Source organism: Pipra filicauda, unplaced genomic scaffold (genome assembly GCF_003945595.2).
Source record: "Pipra filicauda isolate LSUMZ 115617 unplaced genomic scaffold, ASM394559v2 scaffold138_size1969278_pilon, whole genome shotgun sequence".
Taxonomy (NCBI): Eukaryota; Metazoa; Chordata; class Aves; order Passeriformes; family Pipridae; genus Pipra; species Pipra filicauda.
In genome coordinates this window covers 1637332-1661982 of record NW_024103862.1, presented here as the reverse complement: position 1 = coordinate 1661982, position 24651 = coordinate 1637332, and the positions used below count along the sequence as shown (strand labels likewise).

Below are 24651 nucleotides of genomic sequence, written 5' to 3'. Positions count from 1 at the left end.
CGGCCGGTGCGCGGCGGGGCCAGGCGGGCGCAGGGTAGGGCGGCGCTGAACAGCAGGGCAGAGCAGAGCAGCGCAGCCCGGGAAGGGTGGGCGCGCACCGGCGAAGCCCGCGGCAGCTCTGACAGCAGCGGAGAGCGAGACACCAGCCGGGGCGAGAAAGGGGCCGCTGCGCGCCCCGTCCTTGCGGGCAGCGGCCAGGCCGAGCCATGCCTGACGCGCCCGGGCCGGGCCGGGGCTGAGGGCGGCCGCCGGGGTGCTGCAGGCACCGCGGGCAGCAGCGGGCCCTGGGAGGATCCCTGCCCGTCTCGAGCCTTCCTGACCCGCCAGTGCCCCGCTACGTCCCCTGCCCTGTCCTGAGAGAGGGAGCCCGAGCGGGGCTCGGGGGCTCCGCGCTGCTCCCCGCGGCCGTGGCGGCCCCCCCTATGGTGCGCCCCGAGGATGGCGGAGAGACGGCGCAGGTGAGTGCGGGACCGGGGCTCCCTGCGCTTTGTGCCACCCACCCCTGCTGGGCAGCGCTGCCGCCCCCGCCGCCCTGCGCCCCGGTGCCCCCCCGCGCCCCGGGATCCCGGCCAGGTGCCGCCCCGCCCCTCACCGCCGCTCCGGCCTTCTGCCACCGCCCCGGCTGTCACTGCCCACCTCCCTCCCCCCTCCGGCACCGCACAGGTATCTCTTCCCTCGGGCTTGCGGGCACCACCTCTCGGACACAAATCCCACCTTTCCCTTGGCAGCTGCTCTCACCTCTCTGCTCTCCCTCGGGCCGTCTGTCGTACCTTACCTGGACAGCTGAGCCTGTCAGTAACAACTACGTTGTCTCCTCAGCGGCTTTCCTTGCTGGTTGCTTTCCTTCTGATGGAATAGTACTTCTTCCTTTTCACCTCCCGAGTGGCTTTGGCTCAGCCTTGATGTAAGGTTTGGGCCTGTTGATTCTTCCAGTATCTTCAGCGCACCTATTTTCTCTGATTTGGCATATTCTTTCATTGAGGATATCGCAATCTATCCTGAAATATTCCTGAGAGATAATGTTTTTCTCAAGAACTCCAGCAGCAGCCCCAGATGGGTTTCATACATCTTTTGTCATACTGATATGAAAATGGGTGTGTCTTTGCTTTGTATTCAGAAGGTGGGTCTCAGAGAACTGTTTTGTCACTATGGTTTTTCTTGTCCTAAATAGAAGATCAGTTTTTGAAAAGTGATAAAGAAATGTAAGAAAAGGATTAGGATTGAGAAAGGAAAGGATACTCAGTGATTTACCTAAGGCATCAGGGGTTTACCATGAACGCATACTTTTCATGTAATTGAGGGTGGTTTCAAAGTTACAGATGTTAAAAACTGCCTCTGTGTTTTTCTCTAACATGGAAAAAGTTTGTAAGATAATATTTTTCTGCAAAACTGCGACTAAAACAAGCAAGCAATGTTTTGGGGTTCTGGTTGTGTAAGCCACAAAGGGGCTTTGCTTGCAGAGGCTAACTGGTGGAGCTGTCTGTGCTTGGCTGTCTGCAAGAATCAGCTCAGAGGCAGAATGCTTCTTGTTACTTCTAATCTGTATTTTGTAGTTTAAGAGACTTTCACCTGTGATCTTGCAAGCAGTAGTTTCATTTTTTGTCAAGCTTTAGCTTGTATTGTCTCACATGGCTATAGAGTGCTTTGATTTCATGGTTGAAAATACAGTGGGTTGTGGATAGCAGAGGAAGGTTTGGTTAGAGGTCAGTAGCCCTAGGGAAATACTGTGTCAGTGTGTGTTGATATCTCTGAATAAGTGTGATGATGATAGTTCCACTAAAAAACTAAATTATTGAAGCTATGAGTTTACATAAAGGTGATTTCAAGATTGTTAATCTAGGTGTTGAGTAAGGAGAGAGGTGTAATTGTTTTGCACCAAATGGAATTAAGTTTAATTTAGTGTTATATTAAATTAATTTTAAACTGGTCTTGGTTGTTGCATTTACAAGCTTGATTTTTTCCTTTGATGATTCTCAACTCAGAATTGCAAGGATGCACAGAATTGCAAGAATTGCACAGAGCTGACAAAGTACTTGCTTTATTGGTCCAGATGTTTTATTTGATGAAACTTGGTGGCTGTGTTCCACTTTGGTGCAGTGATTTAGTGCAGTTTCATAACTGCAAAAGAATTGTCAAATGAACTATAACAACCCCACGTGTTTGAAAATCTTTGCTTAATTGAAAACTTAAATTAGTAGTCCCATTCATGTGTATTTAATTTATAATCTATTGGAGCACTATTCTAAGCAAGCCTCAGGACTAGGTGGTTATTCATGTGAAATCAAGGTGCAAGAGAAGTTAGTGCCTGCTTGGCTGGCCCTCACACCTGCAAAGTGCAGGGAGGTATCCAGGGCTGTGCTGATTTGGCTGTGGGACACGTGTGCCACTGGAGAATTTCAGGCACAGGGCTCTGAACCACTGCTGCCGCCGGTGGGGACTCCACAGTGTCTGGTACTGGTGTTCTCTTCAGCGTCGCTGCCGTGTACAGGGAGCCCCTTCTTTTTTCTTAAATCCTTGTGACTTTTCACATAACTGAAAACTGTTCATGAACTAATTTGCTGTGCAGTAGGTGAGGAGGTTATGTTGAAAAAGGCCTTAACCACAAGGCCAAATTTTAGTTGTAAGTGAACTGTATGGCTTGTTTGGTATGTAATTAGTTTATAATACCAAAATATGCTTCTCATAATACCAAGATATACCTCTTAAGTTTGTTGATTACCTGTGGACAAAAGACAAAAAAAGGAAGTGTGAGAGGGAAGAAAAAACTTTGTTACTTCTGAGTTTAAGTTCTATTTTTGTAATTCCTAAGCTACTTAATGCAAAGCTTTTACAATCGTTGTGTTTGTAGCTTATTTTTTTGAAAGTACCATGAAGAACTTACAGTTGACCTTTTGACAATTTTACTGCCTTATATTTCACCAACTGCACAGAGTTTTAATATGTTTGCGTTACTGTTTCCACTGCATCATGAAGCGAAATAGGGCAAATGCAGGTGGTGGTGTAGGATGTAGAAGCAACTTTAAATACATTAGGTCTGCAAGAGTGGGTACTTACTATCCTGTGGTAATGCTTTTGAATGAGATGTGTTCTCTGTGGCTAACAGGAACATACTTCTTGAGAAATGACAAATAATGCATATGTGGTTAATCAGCATGCTGTGCTGATCTGGAAAATAACGTAGAGATCTCCCATCTAATCTGTTCTTAGGACACCAGCACAAGTTAATTCCATTACTGGGAAAGGTTGTTTGTGTTTTTTTTTTTTACTCTTGGTTGAAAAATTGACGTAATTATCAAGGTTGAGCAGATCTAGTAAGTTTAGTTTTGAACGTGAGTTTGTGATATTTATATCATACTTTGTACCGATAATAAAATGGAGAAAAATACAGATTTCAGTATGAAACTGCTTTTAATTTAAGCCATGTATTGGGATGGGAATCCCTTCTTTGAGCCTTTGCTATAATTAATGCAGGGGAACTGCAGCTCTTGTTGTTAGACGTAGGTTTCCACATGTGTTTGAATTTATGCTGACTAACATGAGTCACTTAAACAGAAGTTTAAGCGATGTTTACATGAAACACTTCTCTGTGCCGCCTGTTTGGAAGACTTTGTTTATCCAGGCTGTGGAGTTCCACATTTCTCCAGTAGATGGAGAGTGATCCACGTGGAGTCGCAGAGGTACCTGGCTGCCTGCCCCTCTGGCTCTGCACTTTGAGGCTCAGCACTGATGCCATAGTTATTTCTTGTTGGAATGTACCTGTCTTCAGAGATTTGTATCTAATGCCTGTAACACTGAGGCAACACTTTTAGTGAAGTCAGGAGCCCACTTAAAATCTCAAGTTAACACTTATTCGACACTCTTGTGTTTGTTGTTTCAGTTACGGAGGTGGATCATAATTGTGTTTTGCAGATTAGCAAAGCAGTCTATCTTATAAGCTCATTTGTGTAAAATAAAGATTCACAAATGTGTTACAAAGCCATGAATCTTAAAAAGTAGATTTTATTTAATATTTAAGTCTTGACTCAGAATGAGTTATCTGTCCATGTTGTAGTCTGTGGCCTTGAAATTAAAATTAATTCTGTTCCTTTGACACGGTGAAATGCTGGGGGTAGGTCTTATGATCATGCAAATCCTGTATGTCATTTTAGAACAATATGTACATATTGGAAAAAAACACAAGTACATTATTCAGAGGTATTTCAAACTCTTTTTTGATCTTCACTCTTCTGTTGTACTCTGCAGTGAGGAAGATGATGACTTTCAATATATGGATCATGACTATGAAGTACCACAGCAAAAAGGTTTGAAGAAGATATGTAGCAAGGTGAAATGGACACGTGAAGAGGTAATACTTTTTTTTGGCTTTAGTTTCATTCCTACATGATCTTGTTAGCTCATGAAATGTGTTATTATTTAGCATTGTATTGGGACAGCATGTAACATTTATTGGCTGAGGTTATGTCTTAACAGGATGAAAGGCTAAAGAAGCTGGTGGAACAAAATGGTACAGATGATTGGGCTTTCATTGCTAGTCATCTACAAGTAAGTTGAACCTCTGTTTCAGTTAAGTTCTCTTGATGTTTATCTGGTTATATGTCTAGTTTGGAAATGGGGTGAAATAGAAATCAGAAGCATATAACAATAAAAACTATGTTAGAGAATGCTTCTAGAATTGCGGCCTAGCTCAGACCTCGGAGAACCTTATTGGCTCAGGCTCTAACGCTGGTCTGAAATGATCAAAAATAGTTGATACCTTTGGTTCTCACTTTCTATTTGTTTTTATTATGGAATATATTCCTGTTTCTTACTGGTTGCATTACTTCTGCTGATCACATCTACAGTTCATAGGTTGCTTCTGAAGCAGTTAGGAGAGTGGATTGCGTCTGAAAGATTGCTGGAAAGGAGTGGGATCCATTTCTTAAACACCATAGAAAAGGGGGGTGATTTTTTTTTTAATTATTTTTTGGGGTTTTGTTTGTTTTTTTCTTTTTACAGTGATGACTGCTTCCCCAACATACCTAAATCTTCCCACCTGATGATATCTTCAGTTATTACAAATGGAACCTTAGCAGGTGTCATGGAAGTTTCCTACTGACACTTAAAGTTTCTTGTTCTGTTCAAATGGTCAGGTGGAATGAGTAAAAGAACTGTCGGTTCAAACATTTATGTTTCTTCAGCTATATGAGAGGCACTGATAGAAAGTACCTACAACTAGAATTGATGATGTTTGTTTCTCTTCTGAACAAATGTTATAAAATGCCTACTGTGAAAACATGGCTAGAATCTAAGGCTGAAATCACTGCCTGGAAGTGGTATTGAATATTCAAATATTAGAAATTAAAAATTGCATCCCCTCACACCTTTGAGGTTCTTATAACATTGTGTGGGATGATATGGTTGTATGAAATTCCTGTGTGCTAAACGTAGACTTGAATTTTAAATGCGGAACAACTGTAACTTTTCATTGTTCTCATCATATTTGTGCAACTGTGATGCTTCTGATTTTTTTTTCCAGGTGGCAAAGTATAGATATCAGGGAATAAAGTCAAAGCTTCTAAATTTAAGGAGTGCATAAGCAAATCAGTATTCCTTATATGTGCATTATCCCCTTCTAAAAATCAAGGAAGTGAGTGAATGGCAGAGGAGAATGTGATAATATCAAAAAGCTTGTGTATTAAACTGTTTGAAAATACAATGTTTGGTGATATGGATCTGCAGGTGTAGTATGAAGATGCATTTTAATAAAAAGGTCTTCAGATGTAAACAAATGCTTCTAGAGACAAGAAAGCTATTGTTCAGCAGGTTGCCCACTGCAGAATCGTTAATGTTGGAAGGAACTTTTCAAGATCATCTGGTTCACAGCCCCTGGTCAAGCAAGGTCAGCTGGAGCAGGCTGCCCAGGACAGTGTCCTTTTGGGTTTTGAAAATCTCCATGGATGGAGACTCCACAGCCTCTTTAGGTGACCTGTTGCAGTGTTCAAAAGCCAAATAATAGAGGCAAGCATAATTACCACTTAGTTACTGATGGTCTTTTGCTAGGAAAACCAAGTGTATCTTCAATTACTAGCATGTAAAGGCCCTCAAACTTCTGTGTTTTCAAAGCCTCATTTGGGCACAAGTAAACCTTCCCTCTGTTCTGCCCCCAAAAAGTGAAAATGGCTTCAAGGTGACTCTCAAGAGAGGGAACACAATTGCCTTCAATTTTTGCAGCTAAGGCAGTCTGAAATGATTTTATTGTTTCATCCTATCATTTGTTTTGCTCTTCTCCCAAAAATATATTATGGTTTCAGAAATGTCTGGGAGGTAAAAACACTAAAAGGCCACAATTTAATTTTTTTTCCCTCAAAATGGGAACAGCCATTCTGTATTGAGTCTGTCTTTTACAGCTTGTCTTCACCAGGAAATGTTTTTTAACAAACTAGTGTGCTTTTAATCATACAGTTACTACTTGTGATTAACTTTGAAGGTATTGTGATCAGTATAATTTCAGATATTAGTGTTTTGGGTGTTTTTTCTGGTCTGGCAGATTGCTGCTTGGTTAACTTCACTTCAGCATGGTAACACCTTTACTTGTAGACAAGCCCAGCAAAACCTTGCAGTTGGTACTTGCTGTCCAACAGCTTGCACTGAAGCGAGTAATAATCATGTCCCACTGTTAAAAAAGGAATGCTAGTATGCTGTGCTGGGGCAGGCTCTTACCTGCATATTTCTAAGGATTGGACCAAGCCTTTCCTACAGACAGTTTTTAGGAAGCTAAGTGAAAGCTTACTTACTTCTCTTTCATAACTGGGAACAATATTTCAAAAGATCCTTAGTGAAGCTACAGAAAAGCACCATCTGTCCTGACCGGCAAAAGCAGTGTTGTTTAATTAGTATGTGTTAACTAAACTTGATATAAATCTGTTTTCCTTAACACTGTAGTAAAGAACTGAGAATGTGTTCATCTGAGACTTGGAAAAAGGTTTATTCTTTTATTTGAAAGAAAAAGTATTTCCTTAAAAAATTTCTCTCCTTATTTAAGTTGTAGATAATGTCAAAAGTATATCAACCACAAAGTTCAGAGAAAGTGTGGAGTAATGAGGACAAAAATAATTCTAAATTTTTCTCTAAAGAAGAGTAAGTTCTGAATTTAATTATCAAGTAAGTACATTGAAGTAATTTGATTAGAGCTTCATGCAAGGCTGTTTTTTCTGAAGAAGTTTTTATAAGCAAATGGAAGAAGAAACAATAAAGGAGAATTTAGCTATTATACTTAGAACAAAGGTCTAAATAAGCATTTTAATTTGAAATAAGCTAATAATTCTGGCTAGAAAGTACTTACATATTTATATATTCTAAAGTTTAACAGCTACACTGATCTTCTAAAACTATTTCAGAATCGTTCAGATTTTCAGTGCCAGCATCGATGGCAGAAGGTACTAAACCCAGAATTGATTAAAGGTCCCTGGACTAAAGAAGAAGATCAGAGGGTAATGAAAACTAATTGAAACTCTACTCTTTTACTGTAATAAAACTGCCATATGACTGCTAAGAATCTGTACTTTTTCTTAAGGTTCGTTCCCACACAGTTGATATCTGGTGGGTCTTGTGACATGGATACTTACAGTGGGATGTGTGAGAAGAAAAAAAACTGTAGCTGCTTTTAAGTAGATGGAATGTATGGTCTGCATAATGTCAACTTATGCAATGGGCAACAGAAAGAAAACTTACAAATGAATGTTTTCATCAGTATATATTTATATTCTAAACACAAAGAATTTGGAGTTAATAAGTAATTTTTTGATTTCTTGAAAAATCATTTTTAACCCCCCAAGTCATTATCTGCCTCCTTAGGTCTCATATCATATCAAGATGATTATTATAGTGCTATTCTATAATGTGAGTTTATCAGTGTTCTCAGTCTTTGATTAGGTAAACTAGGTTTTGGAATTGTAATGTGCTTTCATCTGTGTTCCAGGTTATTGAATTAGTTCAGAAGTATGGTCCAAAGCGCTGGTCTCTAATTGCAAAACACCTGAAAGGAAGAATAGGCAAGCAGTGCAGAGAGAGATGGCATAACCATCTCAATCCTGAGGTAAAAAAGTCTTCGTGGACAGAAGAAGAGGACAGAATAATCTATGAAGCTCACAAACGTTTGGGAAACCGATGGGCTGAAATAGCCAAACTTCTTCCTGGAAGGTGCTTTGCAACTCTGTTTTTGTTAAATATTGCAATATGAAAAGTGGTCATCTCACTACCCTTTCCAATGTAACTTATTAGTCAGAGAGCATCTGTTGAAACTTACACCACAACATATTTATCTTGATAGATACTAAAAATTTTTAAGATCTTTTGCATTTGGTTATGCATTCTTAAAAAACCATAAAACCAATAAAAAAACCTCTAATGCTTTGCAGGTACCTTCAAAATCCTCTTGATCACTTAAAAAGCCTCTGCAGTCGAGCTGAAGAGAGTTAACTGCAAGTAATAATGCAGGAATCAAACTTGATGACAAAGTGCCTTCATTAATATGCATTTGAGGGTGACTTTCTTGGTTTAAGATCAGAATTTTTTTTTTTGTGTGTGTGTGTGTAACACTTGTTGAACTGGACACTTGTAAAAGAAAATATTAGTAATTTTTGAAAGTCCAGACTTAGGAGTCATGCATTGCAAAGCTAGTCGATCACCGTGAAGTTTCGAAGTTAAGAATGAATTGTATGCATTGTTCTCCTTATATTTGTTTCGAGTCTGATTAGCAATTTCTATGGTTGTGGAAAAGAAAATTTTAGTGTGTAAAGAGTTTAATGAAATAATGCTTTTACCTTGTACTGTTAATTGAATTTCAATGTTAAGCTGTCCTTTTCTGAATTCAGTTTGTGTGTTCAGAGGTGACTGTCTAGCTGTGCCTAAGGAATGTCAGCACTTGTTACGTTAGTGGAATAAAAGATGTGTGTTTAGAAGTTTTGATTAAGTACACAATCCATGACTCACAGAAAATCCTTTGGAGGAATGAGAACTGATTGCATCTAAGTAGAATTTCAGAGAGGGAAGATGAGTTTGACAGAGGAATTCCTAGTTCACTGACTTGTTTGTTGTAAATAAATCTTAGATGACTCTTAGTTGAAGACTGGTAGAGATCCTAGACCTAGAAGATTTGTAGAGTCTAACACTAGTGGGATGAAAAAGGGGAATACTTCTTGGAGTCAAGCTTAAATGAAGAATGGGGCTTTAAGCAATTTTTGTTTCTGTATACCTCTTTCTAAGGCTAGGAATAATATTGCTAGTATTTTAGACTGTAATGCAGTTATATTCCACTCTTCCCTAAATGCTTCTCTAGTGTTAAAAGTGATTTCAGCCTGCTTGTCAAAATGCCATGGTTGCTTCTCCCCATACAAGATGAAGGGCACAAAGAGTAGTAACATGTTCTTCCACAAAGCTGCACATAAGACACAGAGCTGGGATTGCAGACTGTCACATTTTTAGAAGAGATGTCTTTCGGTGGCAAACACTAGCCAAAGTGCCCTTATTATGCTGTGGGACCCCAGAGTGATTGTCTTACATTCCAAGTATCCAATAAAAAAGGTTCTCACCCATGATAACAGTCAGAACCAAGGCTTTCTCTTTTGCTGCTTTTAATTTCTTGCAGACTTGAAGTTTAGTAGAAGGAAGTTTTTAGAAGAGTAACCTTCTAGTAATTATGCCAAAACCACCACTGATAATAGAACTTTCAGTCTAACTGCTGGAGCTTTCTGGATTTGTGGCTTCAGATTAACCTACTCTACAAACCCTGTAAATTATGTCATATATTAAATTTTAAGATACAGAAACCAGTCACTGTTTTACACTTTCATTTTAGGACTGATAATTCAATTAAAAATCACTGGAATTCAACAATGCGGAGAAAAGTGGAACAGGAAGGATATTTGCAAAGTGTTATAAAGTCTGAAAGCACTAGTTCTTCTGAACTTCAGCCCCAACCTTGTCTGACTATGGAACACTTGCACACTCAGAATCAATTTTATATGCCTGTTCAGACGCATGTAAGTTCAAAATTCAGAGTAATAGGTATTTCCAAGTTTCAAATAATTTGTTTGGTTTGGAACAAGAAATAAATCTGAAATACTGAAGCTGGGTTGAATATTTTTTGTGATTTTTATGGAAACTTAGGATTTGTAAACCATAATAAATAGTTTACATACAATAAACTAGAGATAATTTTATAGCCTCCTTTTATTGAGGGTCTGTAAAATGTTTTATGTCTTTTCAGATTCCAGCATATCAGTATGCCTCACCAGAAGGCAACTGTCTAGAACATGCTCCATCATCTTCCAACATAGTTCAGGTAAATTTGTTAACAGGCTTCATAGATTAAAGAGAATTTACTGCATATTATATGGTAAAATGAAGAGTTTAAAAACTTGTATCTTCAATATATCTGTTAGTCTATCATTCACCTAAATTTATATAAGTTCCTCTATAATTAGGTTTGCTGGCATCATTGGTATTTCTAGATAGGAAAAATGGAGCTCTCTATATTTCCCAGAAACATGATGTTTGGCCTTATTTCTGACAGAAATATGACTTAAAACTTGTTAAATCATGAGGTTAAAATTGTGACCTGTTAGTATTACCACCTTATGAGACATTTAAGGCAGGACTGTACTACTTATATATATGTAATAAATATATCTGAAAAACTGTCAGTTAAAATTATTTACTGTGACTTACAGTTCTGACTGTGCTTTTTTGTTCTCAATAGCTTTTATTTCTTTCTCAGTGATAAATGTTTTTCAATCAGTTGAAGGTGCTCTTTTGCAGCATTCTGAATGCTGAAGTATTGAGGAACTTTAAAACAAATAAAAATTGGATATGTTATTTCCTTTTGCTTCTTTGGGCTTGCTTGGAATATATCTGAAATTCCTCGCATGTTGCAGAACTGAATGTAGATCTTTGCTTCTGGTATGACTCCTTGGAAGAACTTTTGCAACTTTAGAATTAGTAAAAAAAATTATTTTGACACAGGGAATAATGCATGTTTTGTTTGTGCTAGATGTGTTAGAGGCATTCTGCAGAGCTCTTTACCTAACCTGAAGTTTTCTTGTGCAGGTCATCTGTTTCATGTTGCATTTTCTTCCCTGATTCGGTGTAAGAATACAAGTCACAACAAAGCCTCATATGGCCTTTGACATTATGGATTGCTATACACAGGAAAATATGATACTTTGTGCTTCTGGAAGAGTACTCTCTAAACTCAGGATTATAACTAGTTTTGAAGCTCATGGCATATGTCCTTACTTACCTGTTTATAACAGTAATGGAAAGTGTTAAGGAGGTTAAAAACAAACGAACCAACCAAAGCCAATTAGTTAATTTTCTTTTCTGATAGTAGCGGTAGGACTGCCTGTGTCGACACTCTGCAAATGCTAACTTGAAACACTTTCTTACACACTTAGTGAGGATAAATAACTCAAAACTTTAGAAAGCACACAAAAACATGAACACATATTCCAATGTGCCAACATCGTTGGTTCTATTAACGATAGAACATAGCTATAGCACACTGACCATTTACAGGCCATGTTAGAAATGTGTTGAAATACTACCTTGTATACCACTATAACATCAGATCCACCTCCTGGTAATTGGAGTTGTTTTGCTTGTGAGTGACTACTGTACTACAAAATATGATACAACTTGAACAGCTCATGTGTGGATCATCCTCTATGTGTGGATTCCTGTTAAAAATACAGCTATGTTGTAATGTAGAATTTTTACTGTGAAGGGGTAGTGGAAGTGGAAAATAGTAATGCTTTCTTAAATTTTTCAGCAGCCATTTATTGACGATGATCCTGATAAAGAAAAGAAAATAAAGGAACTCGAATTGCTACTTATGTCAGCAGAGACTGAAATCAGAAGAAAACAAATGTCTTCTGTAAGGACTGTAAATATTTGATACGCATTACTGAGATTAATCTTCAGCAATTGGTTGTTTGGTTTAGTGTGTTTTTTTCACCTGACCTTCTAAAATCAAACCTATGGCTGTTGAGTTGTAAACCAAAATCTATATATTAGGACTGAGACAATTTATTTTTAGTGCAGTTTTAACCTTTTAAACTGTGAAGACAGTAGAAATGTGACCAGCAGTTTGGCAGTTGTTCCTAAGACCCAGGATTTTAATCCTCTTCAAGAGATAACACATTTGATATCCCTGCCGTTCAGTTTTATAGATTAGCAATGTTGATAATCTGCTCAACAGAGGCAGGTGAAAAATACATAGGCTTTGCCCTATTTAATTTCAAAATGTCCTGTAGATTATAATTTTATATTATATATTATATTTGTATTATATATTTAGGTATTATATATTATAATACCTAATATCTACATTTGGACATGACTAACAGTAAATAAGCAGGCACTGTACTCAATTTATGCATAAATTCAGTGGAATTAGGGTAACTTGCAGATGACAGTCATTGATTTCCTCAAAAGGCTGTGAACATCAGGCACCTGACCAACCCAACCATATTGATTGCTAATTTAGATTACAGGTGAACTTCCAGTTTTATGTGGTGGAGCTATCGCTGACATTCTTTTGAAACAGTGGAATGTTCTGCTTATCTAGTGGAATCTGTTTTGCTTCTAGATTTCCAGTGAAAATTAAAATCTGTTTCTTGAGTACTAAGCAGTCTACTAAAATGGGATAACCATTTAGAAGCTAAGTAAACTATTAATGCAGAATCTGCCCTAAAAAAATCGGATCAAACAAGAAGTGTTTCGCATTCTACAAACATCTTGAAATATACCTGTGTTCTCTAGTGAAGATTAGTTCATAATATACTGGTGTTCAGGTATACAGAAAACTTGGATCAGAGATGGCTTCTAATGCAACCCATAATTATCTAAGTTATAAGCATGTATGAGATATGAATGAGAGGTAAGATAAAAATCTTACACGATTTGAAAATGTTGTGTATGTTAATGTAAGGAGAAGACTAACTGCATTAATTGAAACACATTATTAGTATTTGAAAATGCAAAAATTAATACTTATGCGTAGTCTTCCCACACACTACTTTTTTTTTCCTGCCCTGCAGTCACATAATTTACTCTTTTCAACCTTGAAGTTGAATAAGATTAATGTATTTCCTCATAACTTTTTAGCAAGCTGGAAGCTTACCTTGTTGGTCTGGAAGTTTTGTCATGGAGGATTGTATGCCTAATACACTAAGTAGCCTTGAGGAACAAACAAGTGATTTCTACAGCATGGATGAGGCTCGCATCACACCTGTTCAGCAGAATTCACCACCTAAGTATTTGGGTGTTGAAGCAAATAGAATGTTAACACCTCTACAAACCATTCCAGAATTTGCAGAGACACTAGATCTTATGGAAATTGTAAGTTTGTATTTCTTCTTAAAAAGAAGTGTTTATTTAGGAATATCAACTTACAGAGTATGTGTAAAATACTCTTAAAATTACCTTATTTTGTACTTGTCTGTAGTTTCAGCCATATCGAATGTTTTATTGCTGTTTAAACATAATTATTTTTTAAAATATTCAGTGTTTTAGGATTGTATGAAAGTTACAGGGAGAATAATTCAGTATATGGCTTCTGGAGGTAGAGAGCTGATAGACTGGCTTGGACATTGTGAAATAACCTTGAATAAGCATGCTAGTGTTTTGAGTATTTTGCATCTTGCCTCATAGGATCCGGTAGCGTGGAGTGATGTCACCTGTTTTGAGCTTTCAGAGGCTGTTGTATCTCCTGTCAAGTCAGCTCCAGTAAAACTCATGCGGCTTCAACACAATGAAGGAGCTCCTGAGTGCCAGTATAATGTTGGCGTTATGCTTGATGGCAAAAACCACAGTAGTAGCATCAGTGGTGACGAAGAAACCGTTTTTTCAACAACCTCAAACTTAACTAAGTTCAGCAATCCACCTGCTATCCTAAGAAAGAAAAAGAGATTGCGTGTTGGGCAATCACCAGTTAGTGATCTGAATGATGGCTTGTGTAATGATGCTGTCAATGTTGCACTAAAGCGTACACCAGTGAAAACACTACCGTTTTCTCCATCACAGGTGAGTTTATTCTTAAATATGGCTGACTTTGAGGACTGCAGTGAGCAAGTTATAAATTATAAGTAGTTTCTTCCCTAGTCATATGTTGCAGCCTAAACAAATATGTCAAAAAAATTCTTAAAACATCTGCATAAGGGTAAATATATTAAGAATAAACCATAAATCGTTAAATAAACCTATTTCCTCTGTTTTTAAGAGTGATGAGGGAGGGCGGCAGCAGCAGCGACCAACTTGTGTCTGAGCTCACACTTTCTCATGCAAATAGTTGTTGATAGAGACCTTTTGTCTCTGTGACCTAATTAAGCAGTAGGGATTTTAAGGGGAAAATCAAGGTTTCAGCAATAAATGTTTCTTCTCCCAGGCAACCAGCAGTAGGATAAGAGGGCATGTCTTAAGCTCTGCCAGGGGAGGTTTAGGTTGGATATTAGGAAAAAATTTTTTACAGAGAGAGTATTCAGACATTGGAATGGGCTGCCCGGGGAGTTGGTGGATTCACCGTCCCTGGAGGTTTTTAGGATGAGACTGGATGTGGCTCTTAGTGCCATGGTCTACTAGCCACGGCGGTGTTGGATCAAGGGTTGGACTTGATGATCTCGGAGGTCTTTTCCAACCTGGTCGATTCTGTGATTCTGTGAAATGTCTTCTAGTGTAAGTCAAAAATAATGTGTTTGGGTTTGTCAGTAAAAGCCTTTCAGATATATGCGTATAATTTTGGGGTTCTTTTACTGTTCAGTACAATGGTAAAGCTTTGTCCTATAAGGTTTGTTAGGTTTTTTTCCTCTCTTTTTCTTAGTTTTTCAACACTTGCTCTGGAAATGAACAATTTAACTTTGAAAATCCTGCATTTACGTCGACTCCAATCTGTGGGCAGAAAGTTCTTATTACAACTCCTCTACACAAGGAAATGACACCACAAGATCAAAAGGAAAACGTGGGGTAGGATTATTACATTAAACGTCTGGTGGTGTTACTCAAATGAAAACAAATATTGTCAAAATCCAATTAAAGTTTAATACACCTGGGGTAATACTGTGGTGATCTTAATACTTTGAGATTCATAGCGGTGATATCTGTTGTGCAAATTAAGGTATTTTAAAATGTTTCTTAGATTAATTTTATTACATTACTAATGATAAAATATTAAAATGCATGTATGAACACTTTTCTATGCTTGAATAGTTTTAGAACTCCCACAATGAGAAGATCTCTTTTGGGTTCAACACCGAGGACACCAACTCCTTTTAAAAATGCTTTGGCTGCTCAGGAAAAAAAGTATGGTCCTCTCAGACTTATGGTATGTGATGATGCTATTTCTTTTCTTCTTTGTTGAAGTCTAAATTCCCTCTTGGTTTTGAGGTGCTGTAAGTCTCAGTGTGATCTTAAAAAGCATTTTCTAACTGCTGTTGTTTCAGTTACTTGCCTTATTATCCTAGAATGTCAATCAAAAATGCTTCAGATTTGTTTGTTAGACTCATATCCTTCAGTGTAGTATGGAGGCATTTTCTTCTTGAATGGTAATTTGGTATATATATTCCATAATTACGTACATAGTAATCTTAAATGCATTGGTTTCATATTTGTGAGTTGTTTTAAATTTGTCTAGCCTTGCTAACACTCTACCTCTTATAAGGTAATGTCATGTTAAAAGGGGCAGAAAAGAAGAATTTTCTGTCCAACCTGTATTAATTTATTTTTTGTCTATCAGTGTCCTCCCAGGAGATCAAAGCCTTTTAGTGTCTAATACAGTCTGTTAGCGTCTCCTTAGGTGAGACCCTTTGCTTAACAGATTCATGTCACTTCATAGAGATAGAGAAACCCCTCAGCAAGTTTATCCTGTGAGTTATTTCGTCATCAACGAAACTGTCAGCACCTAAAACCAGACTCACTTTAACAGCTCACGAATTAACACGTTTGTTGATACAAATTTGTGACAATTTATAGGGTTTGTGTTGTCTGGAATAGGGTTTAACTGCAAAACCACATTTAAACCATGTAGTAATAATAATAAAGCAAGGTATAAGCATACACTCTAAAGCAAAGCAACTTACTAAGAATACTGTGAAACAAAAGTAAGCTCTAGTTATTTAGAAGCAAGTAATTAACATGCATAAGATACATCTCACCTTCCAGGCATCCCCAGGAGTGGAAGGAGAAAGACTAGCTCATCAACCATCTCTCACAGCGTTGATGGAACTTCTCCCCCGTTTTTTCTTATGTCCAGTCTCTTTTTATAACCTTTTTCTTAGGCAGTTTGAGTGGCAATACACTAATTTTGGGGTGATAGACAAATGACATAGGCCCAAAGTTTGTTTTCCTGTGTTCCCTTTGGCAAGATGTTTGCAAAAAAAGTCCAGTGTTACCTTCATATCACTCTTCTCTCTTATTGGTTTCTGGAAATGCCTTCCCAGGTGTTGGGGTCTTCCAGGAAACCATCAGGAGTTTTTTTCTCCTTGTGTATAACCTTATGTATCACCTTACAGGTGGTTACATAATTGTCTGAGATTTTAATTTGAATACTTTAGCATTCTGTTTTGTCAAAGAAAAATTGTGAGAGAGTGAATGGGTGTGGGTCCTCCAACTGCGTAATCTAGTGAGAGCAAGCTGCTGTAGATGAGTATGACTGGCCTCGTTATTTTAAAAGTTTGACTTGAAAAACTGCATTATGTTTGAATCCTCTGGACTATGTAAGAGCTGAGTTGTTTTCTGGCTTTCGTTCTTCTGCAGTGCTAGGACTGAAACTAGATGTTCACCACAGTGTGGTAAACTTGAGTGACATCTGTAATTTTTTCATCCTAAATCCAAAAGTCTTAATATAGCAGTTCACGACCCTCTGATTCTTCTGACTGTCACAGGAGTTTTTTTTGTATTTATTGACTATGGATAATGTTACTTTTTTGCTTGTTTGTTTGTTCCAAATGAATTCAATTTTTGTTCTCTTCCTAACCTAGCTAAGGTATGTTAATGCGTAATAACTTTTGGAATTCAGTAGACATATGCTTTTCAAGTTCTGAAAAAATTCCAGCCAATATATATTGACTACTTCTTTTCTGCAAACACAGAAGGCAGCTCAGACTTTGCCACAGGGTTTGGCACCATCTGTGTTACCCTATAGATTCACAGTCCCTCACTATGCAAATGGAGTGGTTTGGCATTCCTGTTTCTGTCCACTATTAACCTCCTGTTCAAAATCAAATTTTGAGGGCTTAAGGGAATGCTTCTCCTGTTGGTACACAAAGGAGCCATCTGTATGGCTTCTGTGAAATTCTGCACTGTATTTAGAACGATCAATGTCTTATGCAAAGATTTGTGTTAAAATTGATATAAATTCCTTTCCCAACAAGTCATACATTCCTGGTACAGTTTTTTAGTACTGTATGCATGTATATGTATATATGGGTTTATATAGGTATTTAGTATATATAAAGTATTTTTACCCCTTCTATCAGTGGATAACCATTACTAATAAATGCAAACAAATAGTTTGTCTTCTTCAATGCTACCTTGCGTTTTTGAGGCATGTATATCTTTTATCTGGCTATAAATAATGCGGAGTAAAATTAACTTTAAAAAATCTCCATAGCTGTGAAATGTAGCCCTGAAGTTTTTAACTACAGTAGCTTAAATCCTTTCATCTGCTGCTGTATTTTGCAAGATCTCTTTTCTAGCCTACATTAGCTGAACATAGGATGTGGTAAAAACTAACAACTAATAGACTTCCTGTATTTTCTTTTTCAATTTTAATTAACGTTTAGTCACAACCACTTGCCTTCTCGGAGGAAGACATTAGGGAAGTTTTGAAAGAGGAAACTGGAACAGATATATTTCCCAAAGAGGAAGATGACACTGTGTATAAAAGCTGCAAGCAGGAGGTAACACGACAATAATAATTTCAAATAGAAAATAACTGCTTTTAAATAATATTTTACAATTTTCCTCTGCAAAATGTTTATTTCAGCACAACTCTTCTAAAAAAGTCAGAAAATCACTGGTCCTAGATTCACAGGAAAAAGAAGAAGTTGGTGCCCAGCGCTTCACAGAAGATAATAGTTTAGATGTACAGGTAAGTATTAAACTACTGAAGAGCAGCACTGGCAGCAGTATTAATGTTGAACTGTGTGTCTTTTGTTCTGTGAACTAAAATACAGTTTTTGGATTAAGGCTAGATTCATATATCTAGAAAGTGAAAATCACATTTAGTTTGAAATACTATTTTAAATACTTAAGAAATACTTGAACATTGGGCTTGAATTCACACGTGACTTCTTTCTTCCAGGACTTCAGAGTAGGACTGGTAAAGTAATGTGAATGCTTTGCAGGTTTGGTACTGCAGCTGTTCCCATGCTGATTACTTATAAACTTAACCATACACAGCATGTGGAAGCTCTGTAATATACCAGATGACACTTGCTCCTGTGCTTTGCATACTTGACAGTCTGACAGATATGTTCTGAAGATACCTAATTGCATATTAGGCAGCATGTTTGTCCTGCTTCATATAGTGCAATATTTTAAGAAATACCAAGCATGTAAAAGATGAGGTTTGTGTGCTACCCCTGCCTGAAGGAATTTGAATACTTCTGCCTCAGCAACCAAGACGTGAAGATATGGGGCTGATGGTCCTTCTTTCCTTTAAAAAGTAGCTCAATGTTTTGAATGATTGAATAGATTAATCTTTAGTATTGTAGTTTGTAGAATAACTTTAGTCTACTTCTTAAATTAATGTTTGTATATTTTTAATTCTGAAAGAGTGATTCTTGATTAGGTACAAGACTATATTCAAGAGGTAGGAGCCAAAGTCCTTAAAAAGAATGCTTAAGGTGCTTGAGTCATACTGCTTTCTGATTATTGTAGCTGGTTTCCTGAATTCCCTTCCTAAATGCCTTTGTAGACTCTGTGCCAAGCCTAGGTATCTGCTTGGGTGTTGGGTGCTCTGCCACCTAGTGGGAATTTCCCACTTCCCTGAGAACATCTCTCTTAAGAGGAGCAGCAGTGCTGCAGCCCTTCCAACCACAAACAAATTGCCTGGTGTTTTCTTAGTTATGTCTTGTTGTGACAACGATGTATTGTGCATCACCAGTGTCCAGGGTATTAAGCTAAAACCAAGATACACTGTGATGTTGTGGTCTATTAAAAGCAGAGGACTGGGGAAAAAATTCCTTTTCCTCCATTTTCATGAGGAATGCTGTGCAACAGGAACATAGTGGTAGTATCTGATTTTAAAAGGAAAAAGGTACCAATCCTTAGGTAGAAATGGTGCATCCCTGTGACAATAACTTAGGATTAATGTCTAAGGTAGAATAAATACTTAAAGATGGTTTAAGTTTATTGGGGTGTTTTTGTAAGCAAACAAGTACTTAGGCCACTGTTACTTCATCTAATTTTGCTCTTTAAAATTGCCATATACCTTTCTTATGCTTTGGTATACTGAAGCTGGATTAATTTCTTTTTATTTCCATAGACATTATCAGCATATAAAACTCTTCTGGAATGATCCATCCAGTGCTTATTTCAGTTCTTAAAGCAGTTCCTCCCCCTGAAACTGATGCGATCTTATGTTTTCCACTCCAATCTCCTTCCCCTGACTTTCACGAGAGCTGTGCTAGAAGTGAATTACAAGCTTTTTTCTTTAAAACTGTTCTGTAGTTACCACTTTATCAAGTTCTTGTTCTTAACAAAACGTTACCAGCTGTAGTGTGGCTTTAGAGTAAAGAAGCCGTCTACTCAGTAATACCTAAATCATGCTAGCAGCTGCTTGTTGTACTATGCTTAGTATTGACTATGGACCCTGCTATGCTAGTTCTTCATATACTGTTCATCACTTTTTCTCTTCAGATTCTTTCCTAGGGTTTTTCTGATAGTATTTGCTTTGTTTAGATTTTGGCTTCTCTGAACACAGCAGTCGAAATCTTTCTGTATTAAATACTAATTATTATTCCTGTTCCCTACCTTTTTTTTTGTCAATAGTCAAAAAATGCATATACCACATCTTTATTAATGACACCATTGTTGGAAATACAGGACAACAGATGTAACCTGACATCAGAAAAACAGGATACAAATCCAGCAGACAAAGCAAATGCAGTAATTAAGAAGAAACTGAATGCATGTGCTTCAAAAAATGTCAAAATGGAGAAAGCTCTTCAGGTCTGGATGCAAAGAATTCTGTTAGCTCTGTTAGCAGGTTAACAAAGAATTTTTTTGTTGTTTTGTTTCTGTCTTGCCCGAATGTCTAGAATTGTTCAAATCAGTGATCGAGTTTCCATCAGTGTTTCCATGATCCTCATTTCTTGTAAGTTGGTTATTTGTCCACAAAGTTCATAGCTAAGTTCTCTAAATACAACCCTGATGTTTGACTGAGTGGTCTCTAAGATTTATATGTGGGGAGGAAAAAACAGGATAGGGGAAACCTACAAAACAGGTCTGGGTACCCAAGACTAGGAGTTAAAAAAACTTGACCTGGTGCAAACTAAACCTCTACAGCACTTAAGCTTCTCAAATTTGGCTGATGCTTACTTCATAATAAGCCCAGTGGGATTCATTAAGCAGAGTTCATCCACAGGTTCTGTTTGGTAAATGTTCTTGTAACATGCCCGTTCTTGTACCTCTGTATATTTTCCATACTGGTAAAACCATGGAACCTAGTTTTCCCTCTGTGTGTCTTGATCACCAGCTTTAGGAAACGATTCTTTGACCTGACTTTGTACCAGTTCCAGTTTTTCCCATAGGGAGTTAATGTATAAAGTTTTTGTCTTTTTAGAATATCTACAGCTCTGTATTAATGAAAAAAAATCCCCAAAAAAAGACAGGGCACCTGGAGCCTGTTCTTCCCTGTCCTACTTAATTGCTTTACCGATGATATTTTTAAGTATAGAGACAACAGTATTACTTTCTGATCTTTTCTTATGAAAAGGAAGAACGAAGTTCATTTAATGGTGATATTAAAATAAAGAAATAAAAAAAAGGATTAACTGCTATGAATTGCAGCAAAGGTAAATATATCTATCTGGCCCAGAAGTATGCTCTTTAGAATACTGAAAGGGGAGCTTAGTCATACTATACTCACAAATGTCTTCATTGAACCATCTTTTTCTTTTTTCTCTCTCCCCAGAGAAATTCCCACTCAGTTTTGTGGCCTCTCTAGCCCCAAGTCCCTTCCATGAATCAAGTTCTGCTAAATTTATAGAGGAACTCAAACAGCTCATTTTCTCCATAAATATATATGTAGAACTGATCGTTTGGATCAGTTTCTAGCTCAATGTGGGAGGAAGAGGATCTTGCGTTCTTCATCATGCTACAATCTGCTAGTGTCAGGTCCAAGTTAGAGCTGCTACAAATCAACTTGAGATTCAGTAAATCATGCAAAGGTGCAAGCTTTGCTTCATGGAAGAAGCAGGACTAGTGGCTCAATTATTCTTCCATTCATCATTTTTATTCCCAGTTCCTTTACCGTTTTTAATGTATTCCCAAAAAAATCTGACCATTCATCCACAGCTGCCACTGGGTTCAGTAAAGTTCTTCACAGTATTCTTTTTCAGCTGCCAAACCATTTTGCCTTCCTTGGTATCTCCAGACAACTGTCAATAATGGGTTTTTCTGCCTGTTGAACTTAGCACATTTAAAGGGGAAAATATTCAAAGAGAAGATAACTTAATTACCTTCCCTTTTATGTATTGTTGAACTAGTTAGTACCTTCTTAAGAGTGTTTTTCACTTTGTGTGTTAAAACTTGAAGCATAACACAGAATGCAGTGCTGGGGAGCTGGATTAAGGGGTAGAGAGGGAGCTTTGTCGCAGTTTTTAGGTATTGTACTGTAGAATTGGATCCTTCTCAGTAATATATATTATTGATAGACTTTGATAATTTATTAATACTCTGAAAGGTTGTATGAGAATTGCTCAAGTATTTTAGTTTGTTATAAGAATCTTTTTAACAGAATTTTATTTTATGCAGCCAAATCGTGACTGGGAAGCAGTTGTTTATGGAAAAACAGAAGACCAGCTTATCATGACTGAACAAGCGAGGCGATATCTGAGCACATACACAGCTACCAACAGCAATTCAAGATCTCTGATACTGTGATGGTCACTGCAACTGACAACCATCTCTTTCCATTGAAACTGAAACAATGTCGAATGCGATTCCCGTACGATACATGTGAATTAAGTCTTGTCTTTGAGAGAGTCTGCCAAGGGAAACCTTAAAGCTACCTTAAAGCTTCCTTTCTTTTTTTGACTGACAAAGAACAGACATGAAGCTCTTGCATTCTTTGCAAAAGGATATTGCAAACAGTTCTGCAATGTATTGCTTAAATATTAGAAGAGTAATGCCCTACCATAATATAAAGAAGGGGAAAATGCATTGCAGTATTGCCAACATAGAGCTTCTAGGTCTATTTTTCGTATTTATTCTTTTGACTTGCATTGCATTTTTTATCTGTTAGAGCATTTTCAATATAGAGTAGGTTTATAGGTTGTTACTGGTTTTCAAATGAGCAAGATACATGACTGAATATGCTTTTGCTTATGTAGCATTTTTCTAGTATATAAAGAAACACAACAGAAAGAAGTACAAAGGAAGGATAGAAAGTTGCACTACTAATTTTTTTGGTATGCTGCAAAACAATGGAATTAACTACAGTGTTAAATATATTTATTTGCAAATGGTACTAGAAGTAGGCAAGGGGGGGTGAATTAAGTTTAGTGTAAAGCATCAGTATTTTCTTCATAAATCTCAAAATGAGATGATTGTTGAATGTATTGTACAGTATGTAGGAACAAGGAAAATTTTGTAAATTGGAGAGGATTCTGTTTTTATAATTTATTTCCATTTCAAAGCTTAAATGTAGATATTTATATGTATGCAGGTTGTCTAGAGGCCAATGTTGTTTCCTGTTAAAACAGCTAAAATTAAAAAAGGACAAGTTTAAAATATATGGAATAGCAGAAGAATTACAGTGAAGTGTAAAAATCTATACTGTACGTGTTACATCTATGTAAGGATTGCACTATAGCCCTAAAATCATGTTGGTCTACAACATAATGACAAGGTATACCTGTATTATACAGCAACTGTTCCTGTTCCTTGTTTAAATATATTTAGAAAGAAATGGTGGGGTCTTACATGAGACCCAGGAGTACTTTGTCCTGCATAGGAACTAAAAACTAATGCATTTTCAATATATATATTTTATTCTTTTTTTTTTTTAAAGAAACTTGGCACCTTGGATCTCAAAACAATTGTATCTGCACTTAACTTTGACCATTATATACTGACTAAATGTTTGAAGAGCAAAGAGAACATTCTTTTATTTATGAAAAGTCTTTGTCCTTATTTAAAGGTATACAGGTTACAACACTTGCTTTAGTTGCCTATTTTAGGTATTTGCACTTATTTTATGTCTTTATTTTGGGTTTTGAAGAAATGTTTTGGTTTGCTTTTGTTGTAGAGATTTTTTACGTAGTTAATTTTGAGCAGGTTATAATGGTGTGCTCTCAACAAATACTGACAGGTAAATAGAACTGTACACTGTAGTTTTAGTTATTTATAATTCAAACACTCTTCCTCTCCACTCCCGGAGGTGCTGCTACAGATAGTGGCAGAATCGGCTTGCTGCTATGAGAGATGGAAAGAGCGAGCATCATATGCACTGTATGTAAAATTACATGATGTCAGGTTCTCTAGTTAACTTTATGAGATCAACCAGTACTATGCAGGGTGTGGAAAGTGTTCCTAACGCTGTAATATCAAAGATGGTAGAGAAGACTTTATTTATGGAGAATTTTAACATGTGATGAGTGGCACAAGGAAGGTAATGGGTTCTTAAACTTTTTTTTAAACATCTCAAAGCTTATATAATCCTTGTTTTTAAGAGCTTTTTGATATTGGCTTTGATAGTAGTAGGCACAAACATTTTTAGCAGTTTTTAATTCACATCAAAATTTCAAGGGGGGTGGGAATCCTATATAAGCAAGGGATCAGAAAATGCCCATCATGCCAGGATTACTCCTCACCTATGACAATTTAGTGGAGTCAATTGGAATTCTTGGCAGTACTAGATTTAGGTATGCATTACCAGAAGGGATTTAACGGCAACATTCAATGCTGGAGACATCATTTAATTCACAAAAAATGAAATCAGACATTAAGAGAGAATTAATATCTAGAATCTGGATGGTATATTTCAGTAGAAGCGGTATCACCAAAACTACCTATACCAAGTTTAAGCATAGATTTATGGTAAGTAGTAATAATTTCTGTTGGTATTGGTTGGATCGTTTAGTTAACTCCTACTTTGTTACTTTAGCAGGAAGGTTTTAATCTTTCATATGTCAGGCATCTTATTACTTTTTGAATGTTGTGTGCATTTGCATTTCTTTCACTTGATAGGTAAATTGTACATGCAGCAGCCAAACTTGCATGAAACCTAGATACATATTACTCCATATTTTTCTTCTAAGGTTTGACATAATGTGCAACAAATGCCTTGTTTATCTTAGTTTTTGTTGTACTACAAACTTTACTTTTATATAAGAGAATCTCACAATACAGACCACGTTAATGTCAGAAATAAAGCATCTATGTACCAGGTTA

At 37.2% G+C, this 24651-nt stretch overlaps 1 protein-coding gene across 5 annotated transcripts; it reads left to right on the top strand.

Moving 5' to 3' along the window:
* Positions 1 to 7: 7 nt before the first annotated feature.
* On the top strand, positions 8 to 24651 carry MYBL1 (MYB proto-oncogene like 1). 5 transcript variants are annotated; one of them, XM_027748224.2, is made up of 16 exons: positions 8 to 458; positions 4243 to 4345; positions 4471 to 4542; positions 7377 to 7469; positions 7958 to 8178; positions 9836 to 10019; positions 10247 to 10321; positions 11810 to 11911; positions 13144 to 13377; positions 13690 to 14061; positions 14855 to 14997; positions 15241 to 15355; positions 17814 to 17930; positions 18017 to 18121; positions 20026 to 20205; positions 22012 to 24651. In XM_027748224.2, the coding sequence occupies exons 1-16, from the start codon at positions 439 to 441 to the stop codon at positions 22138 to 22140; spliced, it is 2265 nt and encodes a 754-aa protein (XP_027604025.1). In that variant the 5' UTR covers positions 8 to 438; the 3' UTR covers positions 22141 to 24651. The 5 variants fall into 5 exon arrangements, with proteins under 5 accessions (XP_027604025.1, XP_027604026.1, XP_027604024.1 ...); XM_027748225.2 differs by having other exon boundaries at positions 11807 to 11911; positions 20080 to 20205; XM_027748223.2 differs by having other exon boundaries at positions 11807 to 11911.

Coding starts and splice junctions, on each gene's coding strand:
- MYBL1 (XM_027748223.2), top strand. CDS start 439: ATGGCGGAGAGACGGCGCAG. Junction 11,912..13,143: donor GAAGAAAACAAATGTCTTCT/GTAAGGACTGTA, acceptor ATAACTTTTTAG/CAAGCTGGAAGCTTACCTTG. Junction 17,931..18,016: donor ATAAAAGCTGCAAGCAGGAG/GTAACACGACAA, acceptor TGTTTATTTCAG/CACAACTCTTCTAAAAAAGT.